The sequence below is a fragment of the Mesocricetus auratus genome, unplaced genomic scaffold, assembly GCF_017639785.1.
Source record: "Mesocricetus auratus isolate SY011 unplaced genomic scaffold, BCM_Maur_2.0 Super-Scaffold_100025, whole genome shotgun sequence".
Classification (NCBI taxonomy): Eukaryota; Metazoa; Chordata; class Mammalia; order Rodentia; family Cricetidae; genus Mesocricetus; species Mesocricetus auratus.
Window position 1 is genome coordinate 27,231,720 of NW_024429206.1, and position 23,173 is coordinate 27,254,892.

Below are 23,173 nucleotides of genomic sequence, written 5' to 3' on the forward strand. Positions count from 1 at the left end.
GCAGACTGACTGCAGCGTCTCACATCCCAGCCATGCAGACTGCAGCGTCTCACATCATCCCAGCCATGCAGACTGACTGCAGCGTCTCACATCATCCCAGCCATGCAGACTGCAGCGTCTCACATCATCCCAGCCATGCAGACTGACTGCAGCATCTCACATCCCAGCCACGCAGACTAACTGCAGCGCCTCAGTTGCGGAGAAGCAGAAATGAGCCAGTGGCCCTCAATCCTATGTGGGTTTTGGTTTCATTTGTTGGTTTGTTTGTTCATTTGTGACAGGTTCTCTTCTATGTAGTCCTGGCTGGTCTAGAACTTGCTATGTAGCTCAGGTTGGTCTTGAATTTGTAGGGATATACCTGACTCTGCTTTCCAAATACTGGGCCTAAATGGAACTAAAGCCATGAGCCCTCTCTCTGTCTGTCTGTCTGTCTGTCTGTCTGTCTGTCTGTCTGTCTGTCTCTCTCTCTCTCTCTCTCTCTCCTCTCACTGTGCATGTGTGTGTATACATGTGTGTGCTCATGTATGTGTGTGTGTGTTTGCACATGGAGGTCAGAGGACACTTTCAAGTGTTGGTACTCACGCTGTAGCTTGTATTGAAAACTCAGTCTCTCTCTGGGTCTGTCTTTTTCTCTGCCTTCTTTGTTGTTGGTCACTACTCATACATAAGACTAGCTAACTCTCAAGTTTCTGAGGACTCTGCTGTCTCCTTTCCCATCTCCCAGTAGAAGCACAGGGCTGTAGACATAGGCTACTCTGTCTATCTCACATGGGTTGTGGGGATTCAAACCCAGGTCCAGATGCTTGCAGGATGAATACTTTATAATGGAGCTGTCTCCACAGACCCTGGCAATCCTACCATCCACGCGCACTCACCGGGATGAGAGCCCCATGAGCGTCTTTGCAGCCACACTGACTTCTGAGCACACACTTGTCGTTATGGAACACGTAGCCGGGTTGACAGACGCAGCCCTCCTTGCAAGTGGTGGGGGCTTTAGGGCTGGTTGCCTTACAGAGGCCTTCTGGGTCCAAGCAGGAAGGAGAACAGGAGGGAAGGCAGCTGGTGAACAGGCTGTGGGCGGGGCACTGCAGCGCTGTGAGGAAAATAGAGTGGGTTAGGGGAGAGGCCCAGAGGGGGCCCGAGGAAGCAGAGGTCACAGAGACGAAGCTGGGAAGAATGACCAAGAGACCTGGGGCTCTTTTTTCTTTTTGTTCCTCATTCAGCAAACACTTCTGGGCACGGCCTATATGCCAAGCCTTGAGAGAAAGAGGTTAGAATGGGTCTCTAACTATGTCACAGACTATGGAGAGGCTAACACCAAGAAGGATCTCAGCAGAGCTGTGGGTTGCCAGAAACCTCTCTGCTGTGACACCTAGTATCTTGACCTCTTAGGGCAAAGGCCCAAGCTCCTTCTTTCCCTGCCTCCAATGCATCCAGTCGTGAGCACACCCCTCCCCTCTTCCCCACGGCTCCCTTACGGATTTTAGCACAGTTACTGCTGCCATCATTGCTCTCCTTGCAGTAAGTCCCTGAGGGACACTGGAAACTCCGGCACTGGACGGTCCCTTCCGTGCAGGCGCAGCTCTGGGTGCAGTCCTTGGAAGTCCAGGTCTTGCCTGCCTGCAGAAGCCACGGGAAGAGAGAGAATGTGAAGACAGAGGGATTGGTTGGAGAGAGACAATACTGCTTCCTGTTTGTAAGACTTAGGTCTGAATAGAGGTATCTATTCACAGCTATTAAGACTGCCTACCTGGTGTCAAAAACACTGGGGGAAAAGCTTCTGCTGCTGTGTGCACAGCTCAGCAATAGTGCCTGCCTCGAGTGAGTTCTCCACTGAGCAATAGTGCCTGCCTCGAGTGAGTTCTCCACTGAGCAATAGTGCCTGCCTCGAGTGAGTTCTCCACTGAGCAATAGTGCCTGCCTCGAGTGAATTCTCCACTGAGGGTGTGGGAGTGGCCCAGAATCTATAATGGGGGCCTGGGACTACAGCGCAGTTGTAGAGCAGCTGATGAGAAACCCTGCTGATCCGGGAGCTCATGTGACTGAGGTGCTCTCCTCGCTCCCTTCACTGAGGGCTGGAGGAATGGCTCAGTTGTAGAGCGTAGCCTGAGCCAGAGCACTATCAGCCTTCATACTTCAGGCACAGACAGGAGCATTCAAGGCAAGATTTGAAGAAGCAATGAGAAAGTGACCCTTCCAATCCTATGTTGGGTTTCAGATCATTCTCCTGCCCAGCGTGTGTGTGTGTGTGTGTGTGTGTGTGTATTTCTCTGTATGCAAGTGCAGATCACTTAAGCGTCTCCATCAGAGGTCAATCTTGAGTGTTGATCCTCATCTTCCACTGTGTATTGAGACAGGGTGTCTGTGCATTGCTGTCTCTCTCCTGCCCGATACCCATCTCCTCCCCCTCCCTCTTCCCCTCTCCCCATTGATGCTCACCACTGTCATAAGAATAGCAAGCTCACAAGTTTCTGGGAATTCAGAACTCCTACAGGAGCCCTGGCCTTGAAGACTCAGTTTGCAAGGGTTGCATGGGTTCAAACTCAACCTACATCACAAATATTTTACCCACTGATTCATCTCTGCAACTTTCAGAAGCCGCGCGGCAGGCGCCCACTCACCGGGATGAGAGCGCCCTGGGCATCTTTGCAGCCACACTGAACTCTGAGGATACACTTGTCGTTAAACAGCACGTAGCCGGGTTGACAGACGCAGCCCTCCTTGCAGGTGGAGGGGACTTTAGAGCTGGTGCCTTTGCAGAGGCCCTCTGGGTCCGAGCACGAGGGCAGACAGGAGGGAAGGCAGCCGGTGTAGTGGCTGTGGGCGGGGCACTGCAGAGCTGTGGGGTGGAGGGAGAGAGGTTGGTGGGGAGGGGTCAATAAAGCAGATGTGGTTTAAAAAAATCAAGCTGGACAGACTCCATAGCAGAGCCTCTCTGCACCATTTTGTCATTCATTCAGCAGACATCTATGGAGCACGCCGCTGTGCCGAGAACCGGGAGAGAAGACTCAGTCTCTCAGCCACTGGGAGCCGGGCACTGAGAAGGGACCCAGCCCAGCAGTGCACCCCGCCCCCGAGTCCCAACCTCTTAGGGCAGAGCACTAAGCTCCTACTTGCCCTGTGTGCAATTTTTTTTCTAGCAAAGGTAGCTACCACACCCCTGGTCCCCATGGATGGCCTCCTTACTGATTTTGGTGCAAGTACTACTGTTATCACTGTTGTCCTTGCAGTAAGTCCCCGAGGGACACTGGAAATTCTGACACTGGACGGTCCCTTCCGTGCAGGCGCAGGTCTGGGTGCAGCCCCTGGAGGTCCAAGTCTTGCCTGCCTGCAGGAGCCAGGGCATGAGAAGCAAGCAGGGACTGAGCGGATGTTCCAGAGAGCCAGGCTCAGCCTCACGCCTGAGGGGTTCAGACACGCTCTCCCTATCCAGTCGCCACCTCTGAGGTGCAGGCAGTAGGTGTGCTGCTGTGGACAGACACTGCAGAGCTAGTGAGTGGACAGATTTCCCCTCTGATCCTCTCCACTCACGCCAAGCATTCAAGTCTAGGACTGGGATTAGATTAAGTGGTGTGGTGGAGAGCTTGTACAAAACCCTTTCATGGGAGCTGCTGCGTGGCTCTCTGAGAGCACTGGCCTATTGTGTGTTAGGCCCTGAGCAGTCTTCTCAGGGAATGAGAAGATTCAGACAAGAGGAGAAAGTGGCCCTCAGTCCCACTCTCCACCCCCACTCACCGGAATGAAGGCGCCCTGAGCATCTTTGCAGCCACACTGAGTTCTAGGAACACACTTGTTCTCATTGAGCACAAAGCCAGGGTTGCAGAGACAGCCCTCCTTGCAGCTGGAGGGGCCTTTGGGGCTGGTGGTCTCACAGTGGTTGGAGCAGGAAGGCAGACAGGAAGGAAGGCAGTCTGTGAATTGGCTGTGGGCGGGGCACTGCAGAGCTGTAGATGGAGGCAGGTGGCGTTAGTGAAAAGGAGCAGAGGACCATGGGAGCAGAAGTCAGGGAAACTGCGGGAGGCTGAATTATAGGTGAGTCTGGGCTCTTTTCCTCCTTTTGTTATTCATTCAACAAACGCTTTTAAGCTGTTGCCAAGCCACGAGGAAATAAGAAAGAAGATGGATCTCCCAAGTCAACGTAGTAGACTAAACACAGAGCAACTAACGCTGAGAAGATGCTCAGGCCAGCCACAGGCATCCAGAATCCCTCCCCAGTGTGGTACTTCCTACCCCACCTCTAAGGCCCAAGGCCTAAGGTCTTTCCTGGCCTGCCCTGAATTCCCCACACACGAGCACACCCCCGGCCCTCTCGTGGCTCTCTTACTGATTTTGGTGCAGTTAATGCTGCCATCATTCCTGTCCTTGCAGTACGTCCCTGGGGGACACTGGATGTTCCTGCAGTGGATGATCCCTCCCACGCAGGTACAGCTCTGGGCACAGCCTCTGGTGATCCAGGTCTTGTCTGCCTGCAGATGTCACGGGAAGAGAAGACACCTGAGGACCATGGACCGGTTCTAAAGGGACAGACTCACTTCCTGCCTGAAGATTCCAAATGGCATTTCCTTTCTGAAAGTTCTTTATCCTTTGGCTCAACACTACAGATTAAATATATATTTTAATGGCAGCTGGGGCTATGCCATAGCCTAGCAGTATAGTGTCTATCTAGAATTTTCCAGTGGCGTAACGAGGGCATGGAGAAACAGTAGAAGGCATGCCTAGACTTCCCAGTGAAGGCCTTGGAGTGTGGCTCCGTGGCTGACCATTTCACTGGTGTGCACCAAGTCCTGACCAATCTTCTCACTACAAGGCCAGCCAAACAGGTGGGGAGAAGCAGAAAGGAGAAGGCCCTCAAACCCACTTTGTAAAAACACCTCTGTGTCTATGTGTGACTGCTGCATGTGTGTGACACATATGTTCTGAGGGCACAACACAATCTCAGGTGCTGGTCCTCACATTCCACCTTGTCGAGACAAAGTCTGTCTGTCTGTCTGTCTTCCTCTTTGGTGTTGCACACCTCTACCCATACAAGACTAGCTGCAAGTTTCAGGGACTCTTCTGTCTCCACCTCCTGGAGCCCTGGGGTTAGAGACACAGGCTACACCCCAGATTGTGGGTTGCAGGGATTAACAGACAGGTCCTCATTCTTTCTGAGCAAATATTCCACCCAGTTAGCCATCCCTCTAGCCTTACCAAGCCCGTCTCCCCCCGCCACCCCCACTCACCGGGATGAGAACACCCTGGGCATCTTTGCAGCTACACAGAATTCTGAGCATACATTTGTCGTCATGCAACACAAAGCCATGTCGACAGACGCAGCCCTCCTTGCAGGTGGAGGGGACTTTAGGACTGGTGCCGCCACAGAGGCCCTCGGGGTCCGAGCACGAGGGCAGGCAGGAGGGAAGGCAGTTGGTGTAGCGGCTGTGGACTGGGCACTGCAGAGCTGTGGGTAGAGGAGATTACAATGAGCAGAGAGGACCAGAAGGGCCCAAGGAAGCAGAGGCCCAGAACCATGCCGGGCTGAAAGATCAACCATTCGTCTGTCTGATAGCTTTTCCTTTCGCTATCGATTCCACACATATTTTCTGATCACAAACTGTGTGTCAGGGACAGAAAGGAAAGAAGGTGATACAGGGCTGGAGAGATGGCTCGTGGTTAGAGCCCTGGCTGGCCTTGCAGAGGGTCTGAGCTGGGTTCCCAGCACTCACAACCACCTGTAAACCCCAGCTCCTGGAGACCTAACAGCCTCTTCTGACCCCTCACAGCACCCGTCTGCACACGGATGGAATAATCACATATAGATATATGTAAATAAAAAGAAATACAGTTAGTGGAACTTAAAGGTGATGTGTCTTTAAGTTAAATGTGGGGACCAGTCACTGATGGATGAGGACGAGCAGCCCAGCATGAACTCTCAGGACGCCTCTCCGCCATGACGTCACCTTACACCTGACTCCTCATGCCCAGGAGACTAAGCTCCTTCCTGGCTTGGCCCTGGTCTCTCGGGCACGAGCACACCCTCTCCACCTTCCCGCGGCTCCCTTACTGATTTTGGTGCAGTTACTGTTGCCGTCCTCGGTGTCCTTGCAGTAAGTCCCTTCGGGACACTGGATAGCCCTGCACTGGATGACCCCTCCCATGCAAGTACAGCTCTGAGTGCACCCTCTGGTGATCCAGGTCTTGCTTTCCTGCAAAAGCCACAGGAAGAGAAAGCAAGTGACAACAAGGTTGCTGGCTCTGGGTAGTGCCTGCCTCCTGTGAAGACTTGGTGTGTACCATCAGCAGGCTCTATGCCCCCTATTAAAACAGACACCAACGGAGAGGGCCCACGGGGTAAACACATCGTGGGCTGTGAGACCATCTCAGACCAGTAAGGGGCTGGTCTGTTGCTCACTTGCAGAGCAGAGGGCTAGAATTGGCTATTGGGCACCTGGGAGTATAACTCACATGCAGAACCTCTGTCTAGAACCCTCCAGTGAGGGGCTAGTAGTGGTTCATTGGTAGAGCTGAGGGCTAGAATCCTTCAGTGGGAGCCTGAGGTTGTAGCTCAAATGCAAAACCTTTACCTAGAATCCTTTAAAAGTAGCTGGGGGCGTGGTTATGTTTAGAGCCTCTGACTAGGATCCTCTAGGGAGGGGCTTAGGGTGTGGCTCAGCAGTAGAGAACCTGCCTTACATTCTCCAGGAAAGACCAGCTTTCACACTACATGACCAGCAGCATAGTTGGGCACATCCCGGGGGGAGAGAAGGCCCAGTCTCACTTAAAAAATTGTCTGAGAGAACTTGCGTGGCTGTGTGACTGACTATGTGTGGCGCTCAGAAGCCCACCTCACATGTTGGTCTCACTTTGCACCCCCAAGGCTGCTGCTGGTGTTCACAGCTACTCACATACCACAGCTAGCTCACCATTTTCTAGGGATCGTCCTGTCCCCGCTCCCCGTCCGTCTCTAGAAAGAGCCCTGGGATTGTAGACACGCACCACCAAGGCTTACATTGATTATACATATTCAAACTCAGGTCCTCACACTAGGCAGAGGGGAGCGACAAACAGTTTACCCCACTGAGCCTTTCCCATCCCCCACCAACCCCACTGTAGACGCCCACTCACCGGGATGAGAGCGCCCTGGGCGTCTTTGCAGCCACACTGATTTCTGAGCACACACTTGTCGTTATGGAACACGTAGCCGGGTTGGCAGACGCAGCCCTCCTTGCAGGTAGAGGGGGCTTTGGTGCTGGCGCCCTCACAGTGGCCTTCCATATCAGAGCAGGAGGGCTGACAGGAGGGAAGGCAGTCGGTGAAGTGGCTGTTGGCGGGGCACTGCAGAGCTGTGGAAGAGAGAGTGGGGTTAGGGGAGGGGGCACAGGTGACCAGAGCAAGCAGAAGCTACAGAAACCGTAGAATGCCCAAGAGTGGAGGGTTTTTCCCCTTTTGTTATTCATTCACTAAACATTTAGTAATTGCGAACTTTGTGCTAAGCCTCAAGGAAAGAAAGAATGGATCCCCAGGAGCTGGAGAGATAGAAGGCTCGGCAGTTGTGAGCACTTGCTGTTTTTACAGAGGAACTGAGCTGGCTCTCCTGTAATGTCAGCCCCAGGGGACCCAATCCACTCTTCAGGCTGCCATGCACAGTGCGTCATGTGACTGACAGACCCACCGACATATGTTAATACATGCAATTCAAAGTAAAACTGCAAAGATGGATGAGTACCCCAAGTTTATGTGGGGGGCTAACCACTGAGACAGTAACCAGGAAAAGACACCCAGGAGAGCCACAGGCCCCCCAAAGTCCGCCTCACCATGGTACTTCCTATCTCTGATCTCTGAGCTCCATGTTGCCCTGCCTCTGGGCTCTCTAGTCACACGCACACACTCTCCACCTTCCCGCGGCTCCTTACTGATCCTGGTGCAGTTACTGTTGCCGTCCTCGATGTCCTTGCAGTAAGTCTCTGAGGGACACTGAAATTTCCTGCACAGGATGGCCCCTCCCACGCAGGTACAGCTCTGGGTGCAGCCTCTGTTGATCCAGGTCTTGTCTGCCTGCAGAAGCCAAGGGAGAGGAAGGAAGTGAGGTCGGAGGGACTGGTTAGAAGGAAAGAGCCTCACCTCTGGTCTGCAGGCTGACCTCTGCCCTCCCTGTAAATGGATCCCACATCACTGAGTAACCCAATCATGAGTGGTAAGAGACCTGAAGTAAAGAAAAGATACCTCTGGAACTGCGCTCATAGCTCAGTGGTGTCATGGACTCTGAGCAAGGGGCTGGGGTGGGGTCACTGGCAGAGCCAGGGCAGGGAAAGTTCCCTTGTGCTTGGAAGCACAGCTCAAATACAGAAGAACAAGTATATGCTCAGGAGGTTGGGAGGGGCTTCAGAGGCTGTAGCTTAGAGGCAGACCATTTGCCTATAATTCTCTAACAGAGTCTAGGATCATGACCCCGGTGTGCAAAGTTGCCTAGTATCCTCCGGTGAGAGGCTGGGAGTATGGCTCAATCGTAGAGGACTTGCCAAGAGTTTGGCTTAGCAGTAGAGCAATTGCCTAGGAATCAATGGCAGGAAGATAAAGACTTTACTCGTTGGTATAACAGCTGCCAAGAATCCAAAGGAGGTAGTGGGAAGATGGTTCGGGAGCAGCATTTAGGCAGACTCCTCAGCGAGTGCCAGGGATTACGCTGCAGCGTGAGAGCCCCTGACTAGAACTCCAGAGGGGCTGAAGGCTGCCCCAGCAGTTGACCGCTGCCTTAGCATGTCCCAGGACGTCACCAATCTTCATATTGCAGAACCAGCCACACAAGGAGGAAGAGAAAAGCATAGGAAGAGAGAAAGTGGCCCCCAACCCGACCTTTAAAAACGTTTCCAGGAGGCGTGGGGAGCACAGATGCTCGTGTGAAGACAGAAGACAACCTTCGACGATGGTCCTCATCTTCCACCTTGCACTGACGCCGTCTTTCTTTCTCTCCCTCCACTCCTCTCCCCCTGCCTCACCTCTGCTTCTCCCTTCTCTTTGCTGTGGTCCTCCACCCCTGCCCACACAACACTAGTTAGCTCTCCCATTTCTAGGATCATCTTGTCACGACCTCCTGTCTCCCAGTAGGATCCCTGGGATTATAGTCACACACCACCAAGGTTTACACTGCTGTACACATTCAAACTCATGCCCTCACACCAGGGTGTGCAAACATTTACCACTGAGCGCTCTCTCTCTCTCTCTCTCTCCCTCCCTCTCGCTCTCTCTCTCACTCTCTCTCTCTCTCCCTCTCCCTCTTTCTTCCTCCCTCTTGCTCTCTCTCTGTCACTCCCTCCCTCCCCCCCCTCTGTCACTCTCTCCGGCCCCCACCAACCCCACTGTAGACGCCCACTCACCGGGATGAGAACACCCTGAGCGTCTTTGCAGCCACACTCAATTCTGAGCACACACTTGTCGTTATTCAGCACGTAGTCAGGTTGGCAGACGCAGCCCTCCCTGCAGGTGGAGGGGGCTTTGGTGCTGGCGCCTATACAGTGGCCATCAGGGTCCGAGCACGAGGGCAGGCAGGAGGGAAGGCAGTTGGTGTACTGGCTGTGGGCGGGGCACTGCAGAGCTAAGGGGAAGAGAGAGTGGGGTTAATGGAGAGGAACACAGACTCAAAGCTGGCTACAGACTAGGCACAGTGCTCCAGACAGTGAGGTGCTCCCCCTGCCTTTGGTTATTCATGCAGCCAGCATTTACTGAGTATGAACTTTGTGCCAAGTTCTAAGGAAAAAAGTAAGACTGGATCTCTTGACTGGAGAGATGAATTGAGACTACTGCTGCTCAAGTTAAGTTTGTCCTGGTCAAAAGTCTCATGTAACTCAGGCTCCATCTGATGTCCTCTGTGGTCCCCCATGGACTGACTCAGATGTACACACCCATGTACAGACACATCATTATACATGGAGTTAAAAATAGAACCTTTAAAAAGAATATATCTTCCAAGCTAACTGGGAGACTGACATCTAGAGACTAATGGTGAGAAGGACCCAGACCAGCCCCTGGTCACCACAGTCCTTTTCCATGGTAGTGTCCCTTATCCCAGCTCTCATAGGCCCCGGGGACTAGGCATCTTCTTGCCCTGCCTCTGATCCCTCCAGCCATGAGCACACCCTCGCCACCTTCCACACAGCTCCCTTACTGATTTTGGCACAGTTACTGTTGCCGTCCTCGGTGTCCATGCAGTAAGTCCCTGAGGGACAGTGGAAATTCTGGCACTGGATGACCCCTCCCATGCAGATACAGCTCTGAGTGCAGCCTCTGTTGATCCAGGTCTTGTCTGCCTGCAGAAGCCAAGGGAGAGGACGTGGGAGCATAGGGTTTATTAGAGAAAGACAGCTTTGTCTCCTGTCTGAAGGACTTCCCTGTCTGTAGGGTCTGTGTGTATTCATTTAGCCAACTATGGATGGAAGGTACATGGGGAAAATGCATTGAAGGCTGTGGACATAGCTCAGTGGTATAGTATATGCCTAGAATCCTCCAGTGAGTTGCTAAGCGCATAACTCAGCCCTAGAGTTCTCCACTGGGAGTTTGGGAGCACAGTTCAAATGTAGAACCTATGCCTAGAATCTTCAGTGATAAGTGGTCAGCGGGATAGTTGGCAGGCTGTGGCTTAGCGGTAGACCACTTGCCCAGAGTCCCCCAAGAGGGTCTGGGGGTGTGGCTTAAAGGTCAAGCAATTGTCTAGGATCCATCATTGAGGGCTGGGAGTATAGCTCAGTTGACTAGGATTCCCAAGAGGGGCTGACCCGTGGCATGTTCTAGAGCCTTTATACTACTGAACCAGACATACCAACAGGAGCATCCCAGGGGGAGAAAAGCAGAAGGAATAAAAAAAGTGGCCCTCAATCTCAATTTTCACAAAAGTGTTATGTGATGGGGTGGGGCACAGGACCACGCGTGTGTGTGGTGACCACACGTGTGTGTGGTGGTCAGAGGACAAGCTTGAGTACTGGTCCTCATCTTCACCTCTGCGTCGAGATTCTCGCTCTGCTTCCTTCCCTCCCATGCTCCCTCGTTACTGTTCTTCACTCCTGCCCACACGTTTCTAGGGGTCATCCTGTCCGTTCCCATCTCCTAGTAGGAGCCCTGGGATTATGGACACACACCAGCAAGGCTGACATTAATCCAATAGATTCAAACTCAGGCCCTCAGCTCTCTTCAGCAAATGTTTTGCACTGAGCCTTTCCCAGCCCCCACCAACCCCACTGTAGACGCCCACTCACTGGGATGAGAGCGCCCTGGGCGTCTTTGCAGCCACACTCAATTCTGAGCACACACTTGTCGTTATCCAATATGTAGCCAGGTTGGCAGACGCAGCCCTCCCTGCAGGTGGAGGGGGCTTTGGTGCTGGCGCCTATACAACGGCCATCAGGGTCCGAGCAGGAAGGCAGGCAGGAGGGAAGGCAGTTGGTGTACTGGCTGTGGGCGGGGCACTGCAGAGCTATGGGGTGGAGGAGATTGGAATTACTGGAGGTGACCTTGAAGGCCCAAGTGAGCAAGCTACAGAAGCCAGACTAGGGAGCTGGAGAGATGGTTCAGCCTTTAAGATTGCTTGCTGCTCTTACATGGGACTTGAATTCAGATCCAAGCATCCATGTACGGTGGCTCAGTACCCCCATAACTCCACCTTCAGGGGACCCAGCAACCCTTCTGGCCTCCACAGGCACTGAGCTCAGATGCACAAACACACACAGGCACACCATTATACGTGTAGGAAAAACACCCTTACAAAGAATTTGGATCACTGGGCGGTGGTGGCACACGACTTTAATCCCAGCACTCGGGAGACAGAGGCAAGTAGATCTCTGTGAGTTCAAGACCAGCCTGGTCTACAGAGCAAGTTCCAGGACAGCCAGGGCTACATAGAGAAACCTTGTCTCAAAACAAAAACAAAAACAAAACAAAACAAAAAACAAACAAACAAAAAAGAATTTGGATCTGCCAAGTCAGGCTGGAGATTAACAAAGACTAACTATGGGACCCAGCCCAACCTTGGGTCCTCACATCCCTCCCCACCGTGGTACCCTGTCTCAGAGGACTACCCTCCTTCTTCCCCTTCTGACCACTCCAGCCACCTTCCCACCTTCCCGCGGCTCCTTACTGATCCTGGTGCAGTTACTGTTGCCGTCCTCGATGTCCTTGCAGTAAGTCTCTGAGGGACACTGAAATTTCCTGCACAGGATGGCCCCTCCCACGCAGGTACAGCTCTGGGTGCAGCCTCTGTTGATCCAGGTCTTGTCTGCCTGCAGAAGCCAAGGGAGAGGAAGGAAGTGAGGTCGGAGGGACTGGTTAGAAGGAAAGAGCCTCACCTCTGGTCTGCAGGCTGACCTCTGCCCTCCCTGTAAACGGATCCTGAACCCGAAACATGGAAGGAAAAGATTTGGGGGAAAATGCACCTGGGACTGTGGACACAGCTTAGTGGCATAGCACAGTGTTAGTGCTTGACCCTAGAATCCTCTACTGGTGGCTTAGAGCATAGCTCAGGGTTAGGAACTCTGCTAGGACCCTCAGTGATGGTGGGCATTGGAGAAGGTGGAGCTCAGCTGTAGAACACTCGCCTAGAATCCTCCGGGGAGGGGTCTGGCTCATGATATACTATCTGCTAAGATTCCCCAGTCTGGAGTGTGGTTGGCAGAGCTCAGGCCCAGTCTTCAAATGAGGACTAGGTAGTATAACCTAATCTCACAGCTCCTGACCAGAGTGTCCCTCGGCGGGGACAGGAGCACTTACCTAACCTTCGTCCATTCAGACAGGAGCATCACAAGCAGAGAACACAAAAGAAAGGAGGATGTGGTCCCAGTGCTAACTGGGTTTTTAGTTTGTTTCTTTTGCTTTTGTTTTGAGACAGACTTTCACTTTGTAGCCCTGGCTGTCCTGGAACTCACTTTGTAGATCTAATTGGTCTCAAACTCGCAGAAATCTGCTTGCCTCTGCCTCTGACTACTGAGTGCTGGGCTGAAAGAAATGCGCCACCACAACCAGTACAATCTGTTTTTAGAACAAATGTGTGTGTGCATGTTTGTATTTTCTTTGGCATGGCTGTAAATAGGACGCATGTTTATGTGGGGACCAGACGAAAACCTCAAGTCTTGGTCTTCACCATTCCCTTTTTATTGAGATGGGTCTCTGTCTGTCTCTCTGTCTCTGTCTCTATCTCTGTCTCTGTCTCTCTGTCTGTTTCTCTATCTCTGTCTCTGTCTCTATCTCTCTGTCTCTATCTCTATCTCTGTGTCTCTCTCTCCCTTTCCTCTTCACTCACTGCTCATTGCTGCTCACGCAGACTAGCTAGCCCTTAAGTTTCTGAGAATTCTCCTGTCCCTGCCCCTCCCATCCTAGTAGGAGACCCTGGGACTAGAGACAGGCTAACAAGGTTTACAAGGCTTTAGACATTCAAACTCAGGTTCTATACTTGCAGAGCAAATGTCTTGCACTGAGCCTTTCCCATCCCCCCACCGCCCCACTCTAGACGCCCACTCACCGGGATGAGAACACCCTGGGCGTCTTTGCAGCCACACCGAATTCTGAGCACACACTTGTCGTTATCCAGCACGTAGCCAGATAGACAGACGCAGCCCTCCTTACAGGTGGAGAGGGCTTTTGGGCTGGCGCCCCTACAGAGGCCATCAGGGTCCGAGCACGAGGGCAGGCAGGAGGGAAGGCAGTTGGTGTACTGGCTGTGGGCGGGGCACTGCAGAGCTTTCGGGTGGAGAGAGAGTGTGGTTAGTGCAGAAGAACAGAATGGTGCAAGGAAACAGGGAACCAGGCTATGCCAATGACCCACAGAACTTGGGAAGTTTCTTTTCTTTCCTTTTGCTATTTCTTTAGCAAACATTTACTGAGCATGGGGTATGTGCCAAGTTCTAAGGAAAGAAACTACGAAGGGTTGATCTTGGACTGCAGAGTGTTTAACTCAGTGGTTTTATTGCTTTCTGCTCTTGTAGAAGAGCTCAGTTCCCAGCACCCAGGTTGAGTGGCTTACAGCATTCTGTAATTCCAGCACTAGGGGATCCACCACACACACACACACACACACACACACACACACACACACACGCACGCACGCACGCACGCATGCACGCACGCACAAGTGCACATGCATGAACACACACACACATGCACACCCACCATACAAGCACCCACACGCAGGAGGAGAACAAGTAGTAGTAGGAGGAAGACCTTCCAAGTCTGTGTGGAAAAACTAAGATCTGAGAAGGTATCATTGAGAAGGGACATGGCCCAGCCATAGATTCCCAGAATCCTTCCCCACTGTGGAACCCCTAAATTCTCAGAATGTGGGGACTAAGTTCCTTCTTGCCCTTTCTCTGGTCCCTTCAGCTACGAGCACACCCTCCTCAAGTTTCTCCCATGGCCCTCTTACTGATTTTGGTGCAGTTACTGTTGCCATCATTGGTGTCCTTGCAATAGGTCCCTTGGGGACACTGAAAGTTCTGGCATTGGATGGCACCTCCCACACAGGTACAGCTCTGGGTGCAGCCCCGGGAGGTCCATGTCTTGCCTGCCTGCAGAAGCCACAGGAAGAGAAAGGGAGTGAGGACTTGGCAGGATGTTCTCAAGAGACAAGTTTACAGCCTGAGTGGATCGCCTACACACTGTTTGCAGGTTCCCCATCCAATGATCCAACCAGCCGCAGGAGGACGATATTTGATTTAAAAATTGCATTCAGGGACTAGAGAGATACTGAACATTTAAGAGGTCGTGCTGCTCTCTTACAGTATCCAAGTTTAGACTCCTGCCCCCACATTGGGACCCTCAAAACGGTAACTCTATTTCCAGGTTATCTGACAGCTCTCAGCCACTTCAGGCACGTGTGCTCATGTGGCACACATTCCCACAGACACTCAGATATGCACATAAATCAAATTTATAAAATCTTTTTTTAATTGCATTTGGTGCTGTTGGCTGTGGTTCATTGGCAGAAGGTCTATATGGAACCCCAGTGAGGAGTTGAGGGCAAGGCTCAGCAGCAGCAGATTGCTTGCCTAGAATCCTCAAATGAGGGGCTGCCACGTGACAGAGGTAAATTCCTTGCCTGGAACCTCATGGGTGACTCACACTTAGAGTTCTAGTCCACTGAGTGCCCCCTGATCAGTGTTTATACTCCAGGGTCAGTCATTCAGGCATGCGCATCCCAGGCTCAGAGAAGCAGAGGGAAGGAGGAAGGGGACCCCAAAGCCATTCTCCACACCCACTCACCGGGATGAAGGTACCCTGGGTGTCTTTGCAGCCACACTGAATTCTGGGTATACATTTGTTCTCATTAAACACAAAGCCAGGGCGACAGACGCAGCCCTCCTTGCAGGTGGAGGGGACTTTGGTGCTGACGCCCTCACAGTGGCCATCCAGATTGGAGCAGGAAGGCTGACAGGAGGGAAGGCAGTCGGTGAACAGGCTGTGGTCTGGGCACTGCAGAGCTGTAGGGCAGAGGGAGAGTGGGGTTAGTGGAGAGGCCCAGAGGGGCTTGAGGAAGCAGGGGCTACAGAAAGCAGAGATGAACTGTTCAAGAGAATTGAAATGCGGATTGTTCTCTTCCCCCCAGACAGTTACTGACCACAGGCCGTGTGCCAAGCCCCTATAAAGAAAGAAGAATGGATCTCCTAAGTCATTGTGGGGCGTGAGCCTTGGAGACACCACGACTGAGAAAGCACGCAGCCTGGAGACACCAGTCCCCAGAATCTGTCCTCACGGAGTTACCCCCTACCCTGACCTCTGAAGCCCAGGCGAGCTCCTTGCTTGTCCCTGATGTGTTCAGCCCCCTCCCTGCTCCCTTCCCGCAGCTCCTTACTGATCTTGGTGCAGTTACTGTTGCCATCCTTGATGTCCTTGCAGTAAGTCCCCGCGGGACACTGGAAATCCCTGCAGTAGATGATCCCTGCCACGCAGGTACAGCTATGGGTGCAGCCTCTGTTGATCCAGGTCTTGTCGGCCTGCAGAAGCCAGGGACAGAAAGGAAGTGACGGGCAGAAGGGCTGGTGAGAGGGCAGCAGCCTCAACCCTCTCAAGTGCTGACCTCTGCCCTTTCTAACTGCAGGGTCTCATCCACGTAGTCAGTCTATCACTGACGGACAGTCTGGGGGATGACCTGTGTGACTGGTACAGCATCTGCCTAGAACCCCCACCACAGTGCTTACAGAGCAACTCAGTGGGCCCCTTCTAAGCCCCCAACCATCCCTTGGTGGCCTAGGAGCACGATGCAGTTCATTTGGCTTCTGACTACGTACAGTCTCTGGTGGGGATTCATCTGTGCGCGCTCTGCCAAAGAGCACTTGTCTAGTATTTTCCAGACCCCATCAACCTTCACGCTCCGAGGCAACCATGTGTACGGACAGGTGCATCCCAGGTTCACAAAAGGGAAAAAAAGAGCAAGCAGCCCCAATTTCAAAACAATCTGTGTGTGTGTGTGTGTGTGTGTGTGTGTGTGTGGTGTGTGTGGTGTGTGTGTGTGTGTGTGTGGTGTGTGTGTGTGGTGTGTGTGTGTGTGTGGTGTGTGTGTGGTGTGTGTGTGGTGTGTGTGTGTGGTGTGTGTGTGTGTGTGGTGTGTGTGGTGTGTGTGTGTGGTGTGTGTGTGTGTGTGTGTGTGGTGTGTGTGTGTGGTGTGTGTGTGTGTGTGGTGTGTGGTGTGTGTGTGTGGTGTGTGTGTGGTGTGTGTGGTGTGTGTGGTGTGTGTGTGGTGTGTGTGTGGTATGTGTGTGTGTGGTGTGTGTGTGGTGTGTGTGTGGTGTGTGTGTGGTGTGTGTGTGTGTGTGTGTGTGTGGTGTGTGTGTGTGTGGTGTGTGTGTGGTGTGTGTGTGTGGTGTGTGTGTGTGTGGTGTGTGTGGTGTGTGTGTGTGGTGTGTGTGTGGTGTGTGTGTGTGGTGTGTGTGTGTGGTGTGTGTGTGTGTGTGGTGTGTGGTGTGTGTGTGTGGTGTGTGTGTGGTGTGTGTGGTGTGTGTGGTGTGTGTGTGGTGTGTGTGTGGTATGTGTGTGTGTGGTGTGTGTGTGGTGTGTGTGTGGTGTGTGTGTGGTGTGTGTGTGTGTGGTGTGTGTGTGTGGTGTGTGTGTGGTATGTGTGTGTGTGGTGTGGGTGTGTGGTGTGTGTGGTATGTGTGTGGTGTGTGTGTGGTGTGTGTGGTGTGTGTGGTGTGTGTCTGTGTGTGGTGTGTGTGTGTGTGTGTGTGTGTGTGTGCAGGGCACATGCATCTGTAGAGGTCAGAGGGGTAACCTCTTCCCCTCTGCAGTGAGACGGCTCGTCCTGCTCTTTTCTTTTTCCTGTGGTCCTTCCCCGCTAACACACAAGCCTACCTCCCATCTCCCAGTAGGAGCCTGGATTACAGACACAGGCTACCGGGCCAGTTTGCGTGGGTAGTGGAGATCCAATCTCAGGGCCACATTCTTTTGGTATATGTACTTTATACACTAAGCCACCTCCCCATCCCTGACCATCCCTCTCTCCACGCCCACTCACCGGGATGAGAGTGCCCTGGGCGTCTTGGCAGCCACACAGAATTCTGAGCATACACTTGTTGTTATGCAACACAAAGCCATGTCGACAGACGCAGCCCTCCCTGCAGGTGGAGGGGGCTTTGGTGCTGGCGCCCCCACAGTGGCCTTCGGGGTCCATGCAGGTAGCCAGACAAGGAGGTAGGCAGTTGGTGTAGCGGCTGTGGGCGGGGCACAGCTCACCTATTGGGTAGACGGAGAGTTGGGTTAGTAGAAACGATTGAAGGGGCTGGAGAAGCAGTGGCTACAGAAACCAGGTGGGACCAAATTACCACCTGAACTTTGAGGGATTTTACCCCATCGAGCATGGGATGTGTGCCGAACCCCAAAGTAATAAGATGGACTTCCCAAGTCAACATTGGAGACGAACTATGGAGAGGCTAACACTAAGGGACCCCACTGAGCAGCATGGCCCCAGAATCTCTCTACTCTATCCCTACCCCAAAGGCCCAGGGAACTAAGCCCCTTCTTGCTCTGCCTCCGATCCCTTTAGTCATGAGAAAAACCCTCCCACCTTCCCGCATGGTGGCTCCCTTACTGATTTTGGTACAGTTACTGGTGTCACCCTCTCTGTCTTGGCAGTAAGTCCCTGAGGGACACTGGAATTTCTGGCATCGAATGACCCCTCCCATGCAGTTACAGTTCCTGGAACAGCCTCTGGAGATCCAGGTCTTGCCTGCCTGTAGAAGCCATGAGAAAAGAGAGAGGAAGTAGGGGCTGGCTTAGGGAAATGGTCTCACCCACTATCTGCAGGACTTCAGTCTGCCCTCCCTGTCTGTGACTCAGAATCTAGTGTGTCTATCAACTACAGGAGGTAAATATTTGGAAAAAGGAAAACCACTACATCTTGTCAGGATGTGGTGGCAAACACCTCTAATCCAAGTTCTTGGGAAACAGAAGCAGGCAGATACCTGTGAGTTCAAGGACAACCAGGACTATATAGTGAGATTCTGCCTCAAAAAACAAAAACAAACACAAGAGTAAATACTGCATCTGGGGCTAGCAGTACAGTTCGGGGTACAGTGCTTGCCTAGAATCCTCCTGTGGGGGATAGAGTATGGCTCACCCTTAGTCTATTGAAGGGCTAGGAAATGGCTCAGTGTTAAAGCTGAGGTCTAGAATCTTCCAATGGGAGCCTGGTGTGTAGGTCAGCCACAGAGCACCAGAGTAGGATCCAACTGACAGGCAAGGGTGGGAGGTAGGGGTGGGGCACGTACTAGAGGCAGAGCACCTGCCTAGAATCCCCCAGTGAGGGGCTGGGGTGTGGCTCAGTGGTAGAGCTCCTGCCTAGAATCCCCCAGTGAGAGGCTGGGGGTGTGGCTCAGTGGTAGAGCCCCTGCATAGAATGCCCCAGTCAGGGTATAGAGGTGTGGCTCCTTGGTAGTGAGCCTGCCTAGCCTATGGCAGGACCTGGCCAACCAGGAAAGGACATCCCAGGTGGAGAGAAGCAGAGGAAACTAGAAAGTAGCTGCCAAACCTATTTTTAAAAATATTTTTATGTGTCTGTGTGGAGGAGTGTCTGGGAAAATACTAACCCATTGACGCCAGAGGACAGTCTCTAGCTTTGACTCTTGCCGTCTGTTTTGTTTTGAGATAGCCCCCCACACCTCTCTCTCTGCTGTTGTTCTCCACAAGACTAGCTAGCTCCCACTTTCTGAATATTCTCCTGTCTCCCATCCGCCAGTAGGAGCACTTTAAGAGAGTCTCTGCAGCAGCGTATGTGGGCTGTGGGCATTCGAACCCAGTCCTCATCCTTGCAGTGTGATGGCTGCTCTCGGCTGTCAGCTTGACTACATCTGAAGTGAACTAAAACCCAAATGACTGGGCACACTTCCAAGGGATTTACGTTTTTTCTTACTTAAACTATTTGAAGTGGGAAGACCTGCTTCTAATCCAGATCTCTGCGGTGGGGAGATCCACCTTCTAGGCTGCCCCTTCTGCCAGCAGCCTGTCTAAAAGACATGGAAGAAGGGCTCCCTGTCCCCCCTCTCTCCTCTCTCTCTCTCTCTCTCTCTCTCTCCCTCTCCTCTCTCTCCTCCTCTCTTTTTCTCTCTCCCCTCTCCTTTTCTCTCCTCTCTCCTTCTGCCACCTCTCTCTCTCTCTCCTCTCTCCCCTCTCCCCTCTCTCTCCTCTACCTGCCTGCTTGCTCTCAGTGGAAAATCCTCTCCTCCACTGGCACAGTGCCCACTTGTTTGGCATTCTGGTGTATTCTGGAGACAGCTGAGATGTCCAGCCTCACAGACTGAACAAACTACTGGGTTCTTGGACCTTCCAGTCACAGACAGCCATTGTTGGGTTAGACTTACAGTGTAAACCATTCTAATAAATCCTTTCAGTATCTAGAGAGATTCATTCCATAGAGAAGCCTGACTGATTCACACAGCAAGAGATTTACCTACTGAGCCCTCTCAGACCTCCTCTCTGCACCCACTCACCGGGATGAAGGCACCCTGGGTGTCTTGGCAGCCACACTCAATTCTGAGCACACACTTGTCGTTATCCAGCACGTAGCCAGGTTGGCAGACGCAGCCCTCCCTGCAGGTGGAGGGGGCTTTGGTGCTGGCGCCCTCACAGTGTCCTTCCGGGTCCAGACAAGAAGGCGGGCAGGCAGGAAGGCAGTTGGTGAACTGGCTGTGTGCTGGGCACTGCAGAGCTAGGGTGGAGGGAGAGCAGGGTTAGTGGGGAAACAGAGGCAGACCATAGAAACCAGGCTGGGTAGAATGACCAACAGAGCTTGGGGCTTGGCAAACATTTGCTGCCCACAGACTGTGCCGTGGCTTAAAGAAGAAAGGAAGGCTATGAGTCTCTCACGCCAATGTGGGAGCGAGGCTTCTGAGTGACCACTGCTGAGAAGGGTTCCCAAACTCCTCATCACTGCAGCACTGCCTATCACTGAGCTCTAAAACCACAGCGAACTAAGCTCTGTCTTTACCCTGCCTCTCATTCCTCCAGCCACGAGCACACCACCCCCACCTTCCCCACGGTCCCTTACTGATTTTGACGCAGTTACTGTTGCCATCATCACTGTCTTTGCAGTAAGTCCCTGGGGAACACTGGAAGTTCCGGCATTGAATGGCGCCTCCTGTGCAGGCGCAGCTCTGGGTGCAGCCCCGGGAGGTCCAGGTCTTGCCTGCCTGCAGAAGCCACAGGACGAGAAAGGAAATGATAACCAAAGGCTACCTCTAAGGAGACAGCCTCACCTCCTGTGTGAGGGATTTACATTTGCTCTTAGAGTCTGCAGCATCCATATCTACTCCATCCGCCAACCACAGAAATGTTTGAAAAAGCACTGCTTCTGAGGCTGGAGGAACGGTAGAGGGCACTGTGTATGCCTAGAATACGAGAGATGATGGGGAAGTCCTGTGTATATGCCAATAAAGCACTGTTGGCCAATAGGGAAGCAAGATAGGTGGGACTAGGAGTCAAGGAGAATTCTGGGAAAGAGAGGCAGAGTCAGTCATGATGTAGCCTCCATAGGAATAAGAGGGGACCCTTTTCTCCGGTAAGAGAAATACTTAGATTAGCAACTATGGGTTAAATACTTAAGTCAGAAATAGCCAGTAAGAAACCAAGCAAAAGGCCAGCAGCTTCATAATTAATATAGCCTCCTGTGTGTTATTTGGGGACTGCAGCTGTGGCAGAGCCCAGGCGGATGGCGGGAAGGCTGCACTCTACAGGAGATAATGTAGAAGGCACTGTGTATGCCCAGAGTCCCTCAGGGAGGAGCTGGGAGATGGCTCAGCAAGAGCTGGGGCCTAGAATCCTCCTCGGTAGGTGCCTGAGACCATGATTCACTAATGGAGTTCCTGATCAGAGACCTCCGGATGGGTGAGAGTGATGAGCAATGAGAGCACTGCTTAGCTTCCTTCAGTGGGGGTGCTGCTCAGCAGGAAAACGCTTGCCTCGAGTCTTCTAGCGGGGAGTTAGGGGAGGGTAGCCTGTGGCTGGCCCTGACCAACCTTCCACAAGGCAGGAGCAATCCCAGAAAGAGGCAGAGGGAATAAGACAGGGGCTCCCAACTGTACTCAAAGAACAAAGGAGAAAACCGGGCTTTGGTGGTACACACCTTTGATCCCAGCGCTTGGGAGGCAGAGGCAGGCGGATCTCTGTAGCCTGACTTACAGAGAGAGTTCCAGGACAGCCAGAGCTGTTACAGAGAGAAATCCTGTCTGCAAAAGACAAACCAATCCAAAACAAACTTTTTGCTGTGTGTTTGTGTGTCTCCGTGTGTGGTCCTGGTCTTGCTCTCTGCCTGCATTGAGACGGGGTCTTAGTCTCTGTGTCTGCCTCTCCCTCCAGGCTCTTTCCGGTTATTGCTCCGTTGCTGCCCACACGAGGCTAATCAACACAAGACTGGGGATTCTCCTGTCTTGTCTCCGTCCTCACAGCAGAGGCACTGGGGCTGCCCACATGGGCCGTGGTGATCCACACCCAGGCCTTCACGCTTGCACAAACAGTTATTTACCCACTGAGACACCTCCCAGCACCCCACGTCCTGCTTTCAACACCCACTCACCGGGATGAATCCACCCTGGGTGTCTTGGCAGTCACACTCAATTCTAGGCACGCACTTCTCTTTATCCAGCACGTAGCCAGGTTGGCAGACACAGCCCTCCTTGCAGGCGGAGGGGGCTTTGGTGCTGGCGCCCTCACAGCGGCCATCGGGGTCAGAGCAGGAAGGATGACAGGAGGGAAGGCAGTCTGTGTACTGGCTGTGGGCCGGGCACAGGAAAGCTATTGGGTTGAAGGAGAAGGGGTAGGGGAGAGAACAGAGGGGCCATAGAATACATAAGTCAAGCGAGCCTGGGCCTTTCGGCAAACATTCTCTGGCTGTGGGTTGGTTGCCAAGCCATGAGAGAAGTGAGACTGTGGGGATGTAACCACTCAGAGGCCAGCCCTGAGGAAGGGTCAGTCCTAGCTCAACATGGGTCACCAGGGCCTTTTCTTACTATGGTAGCTCTTATCCCTGAGCTTTGAGGCTCTGAGGACCAAGACCCTTCTCCGCCCACCTCTGATTTTCCCGTCCTTGAGCACACCCCGCCCACCTTCTCCACGGCCCCCTTACTGATTTTGACACAGTTACTGGTGCCATCATTGTTGTCCTTGCAGTGAGTCCCCGAGGGACACTGGAAGTTCCGGCACCTGATGGTCCCTCTCGTGCAGGCGCAGGTCTGGGTGCAGCCCCTGGAGGTCCAAGTCTTGCCTGCCTGCAGGAGCCAGGGCATGAGAAGCAAGCAGGGACTGAGCGGATGTTCCAGAAAGCCAGGCTCAGCCTCACGCCTGAGGGGTTCAGACACGCTCTCCCTATATTCAAGCCCCGTATCTACTCAGTCAAGCAAGCACCAGTAGAAGATATCTGATTTTTAAAAATGGCATTTGGGGCTGCAGTTTTGGTGCAGAGACACAAGGCCTGTGTAGCATTCCCCAGTGAAGTTCTAGGGGTGTGGCTGAGCAGTGCGTTGCTTGCCTAGAGTCACTCCTGCATGGCTCAGGGTTAGAAGGCTTGCCGACAGTCCAGGAGTACGATGCTGGGGCAAGGCTCATCGCCAGAGCTTTTGTCTGCTGTACAGCAGGCCCGGAGCATACGGGTCTTTACATTCCAGGGCCAGCCAAACAGACAGGAACATCCCAAGCAGAGAGATGCAGAGGGAAGGAGGAAGGCTACCCCAAACCC

At 52.9% G+C, this 23,173-nt stretch overlaps 1 protein-coding gene across 1 annotated transcript in view; it reads right to left on the minus strand.

Annotated features, from left to right (window-relative positions):
- Zan (zonadhesin) overlaps positions 1-23,173 on the minus strand; it is a 105,839-nt gene that overhangs the window by 35,420 nt on the left and 47,246 nt on the right. Inside the window, 24 exon segments of the mRNA XM_040731637.1 lie at positions 876-1,093; positions 1,479-1,620; positions 2,622-2,839; positions 3,187-3,328; positions 3,736-3,944; positions 4,325-4,466; positions 5,223-5,440; positions 6,044-6,185; positions 7,105-7,322; positions 7,893-8,034; positions 9,354-9,571; positions 10,142-10,283; positions 11,226-11,443; positions 12,104-12,245; positions 13,481-13,698; positions 14,381-14,522; positions 15,217-15,434; positions 15,806-15,947; positions 17,465-17,682; positions 18,038-18,179; positions 19,935-20,152; positions 20,492-20,633; positions 22,016-22,233; positions 22,565-22,706. Of these exon segments, the coding sequence (XP_040587571.1) occupies positions 876-1,093; positions 1,479-1,620; positions 2,622-2,839; positions 3,187-3,328; positions 3,736-3,944; positions 4,325-4,466; positions 5,223-5,440; positions 6,044-6,185; positions 7,105-7,322; positions 7,893-8,034; positions 9,354-9,571; positions 10,142-10,283; positions 11,226-11,443; positions 12,104-12,245; positions 13,481-13,698; positions 14,381-14,522; positions 15,217-15,434; positions 15,806-15,947; positions 17,465-17,682; positions 18,038-18,179; positions 19,935-20,152; positions 20,492-20,633; positions 22,016-22,233; positions 22,565-22,706 (4,311 nt within the window).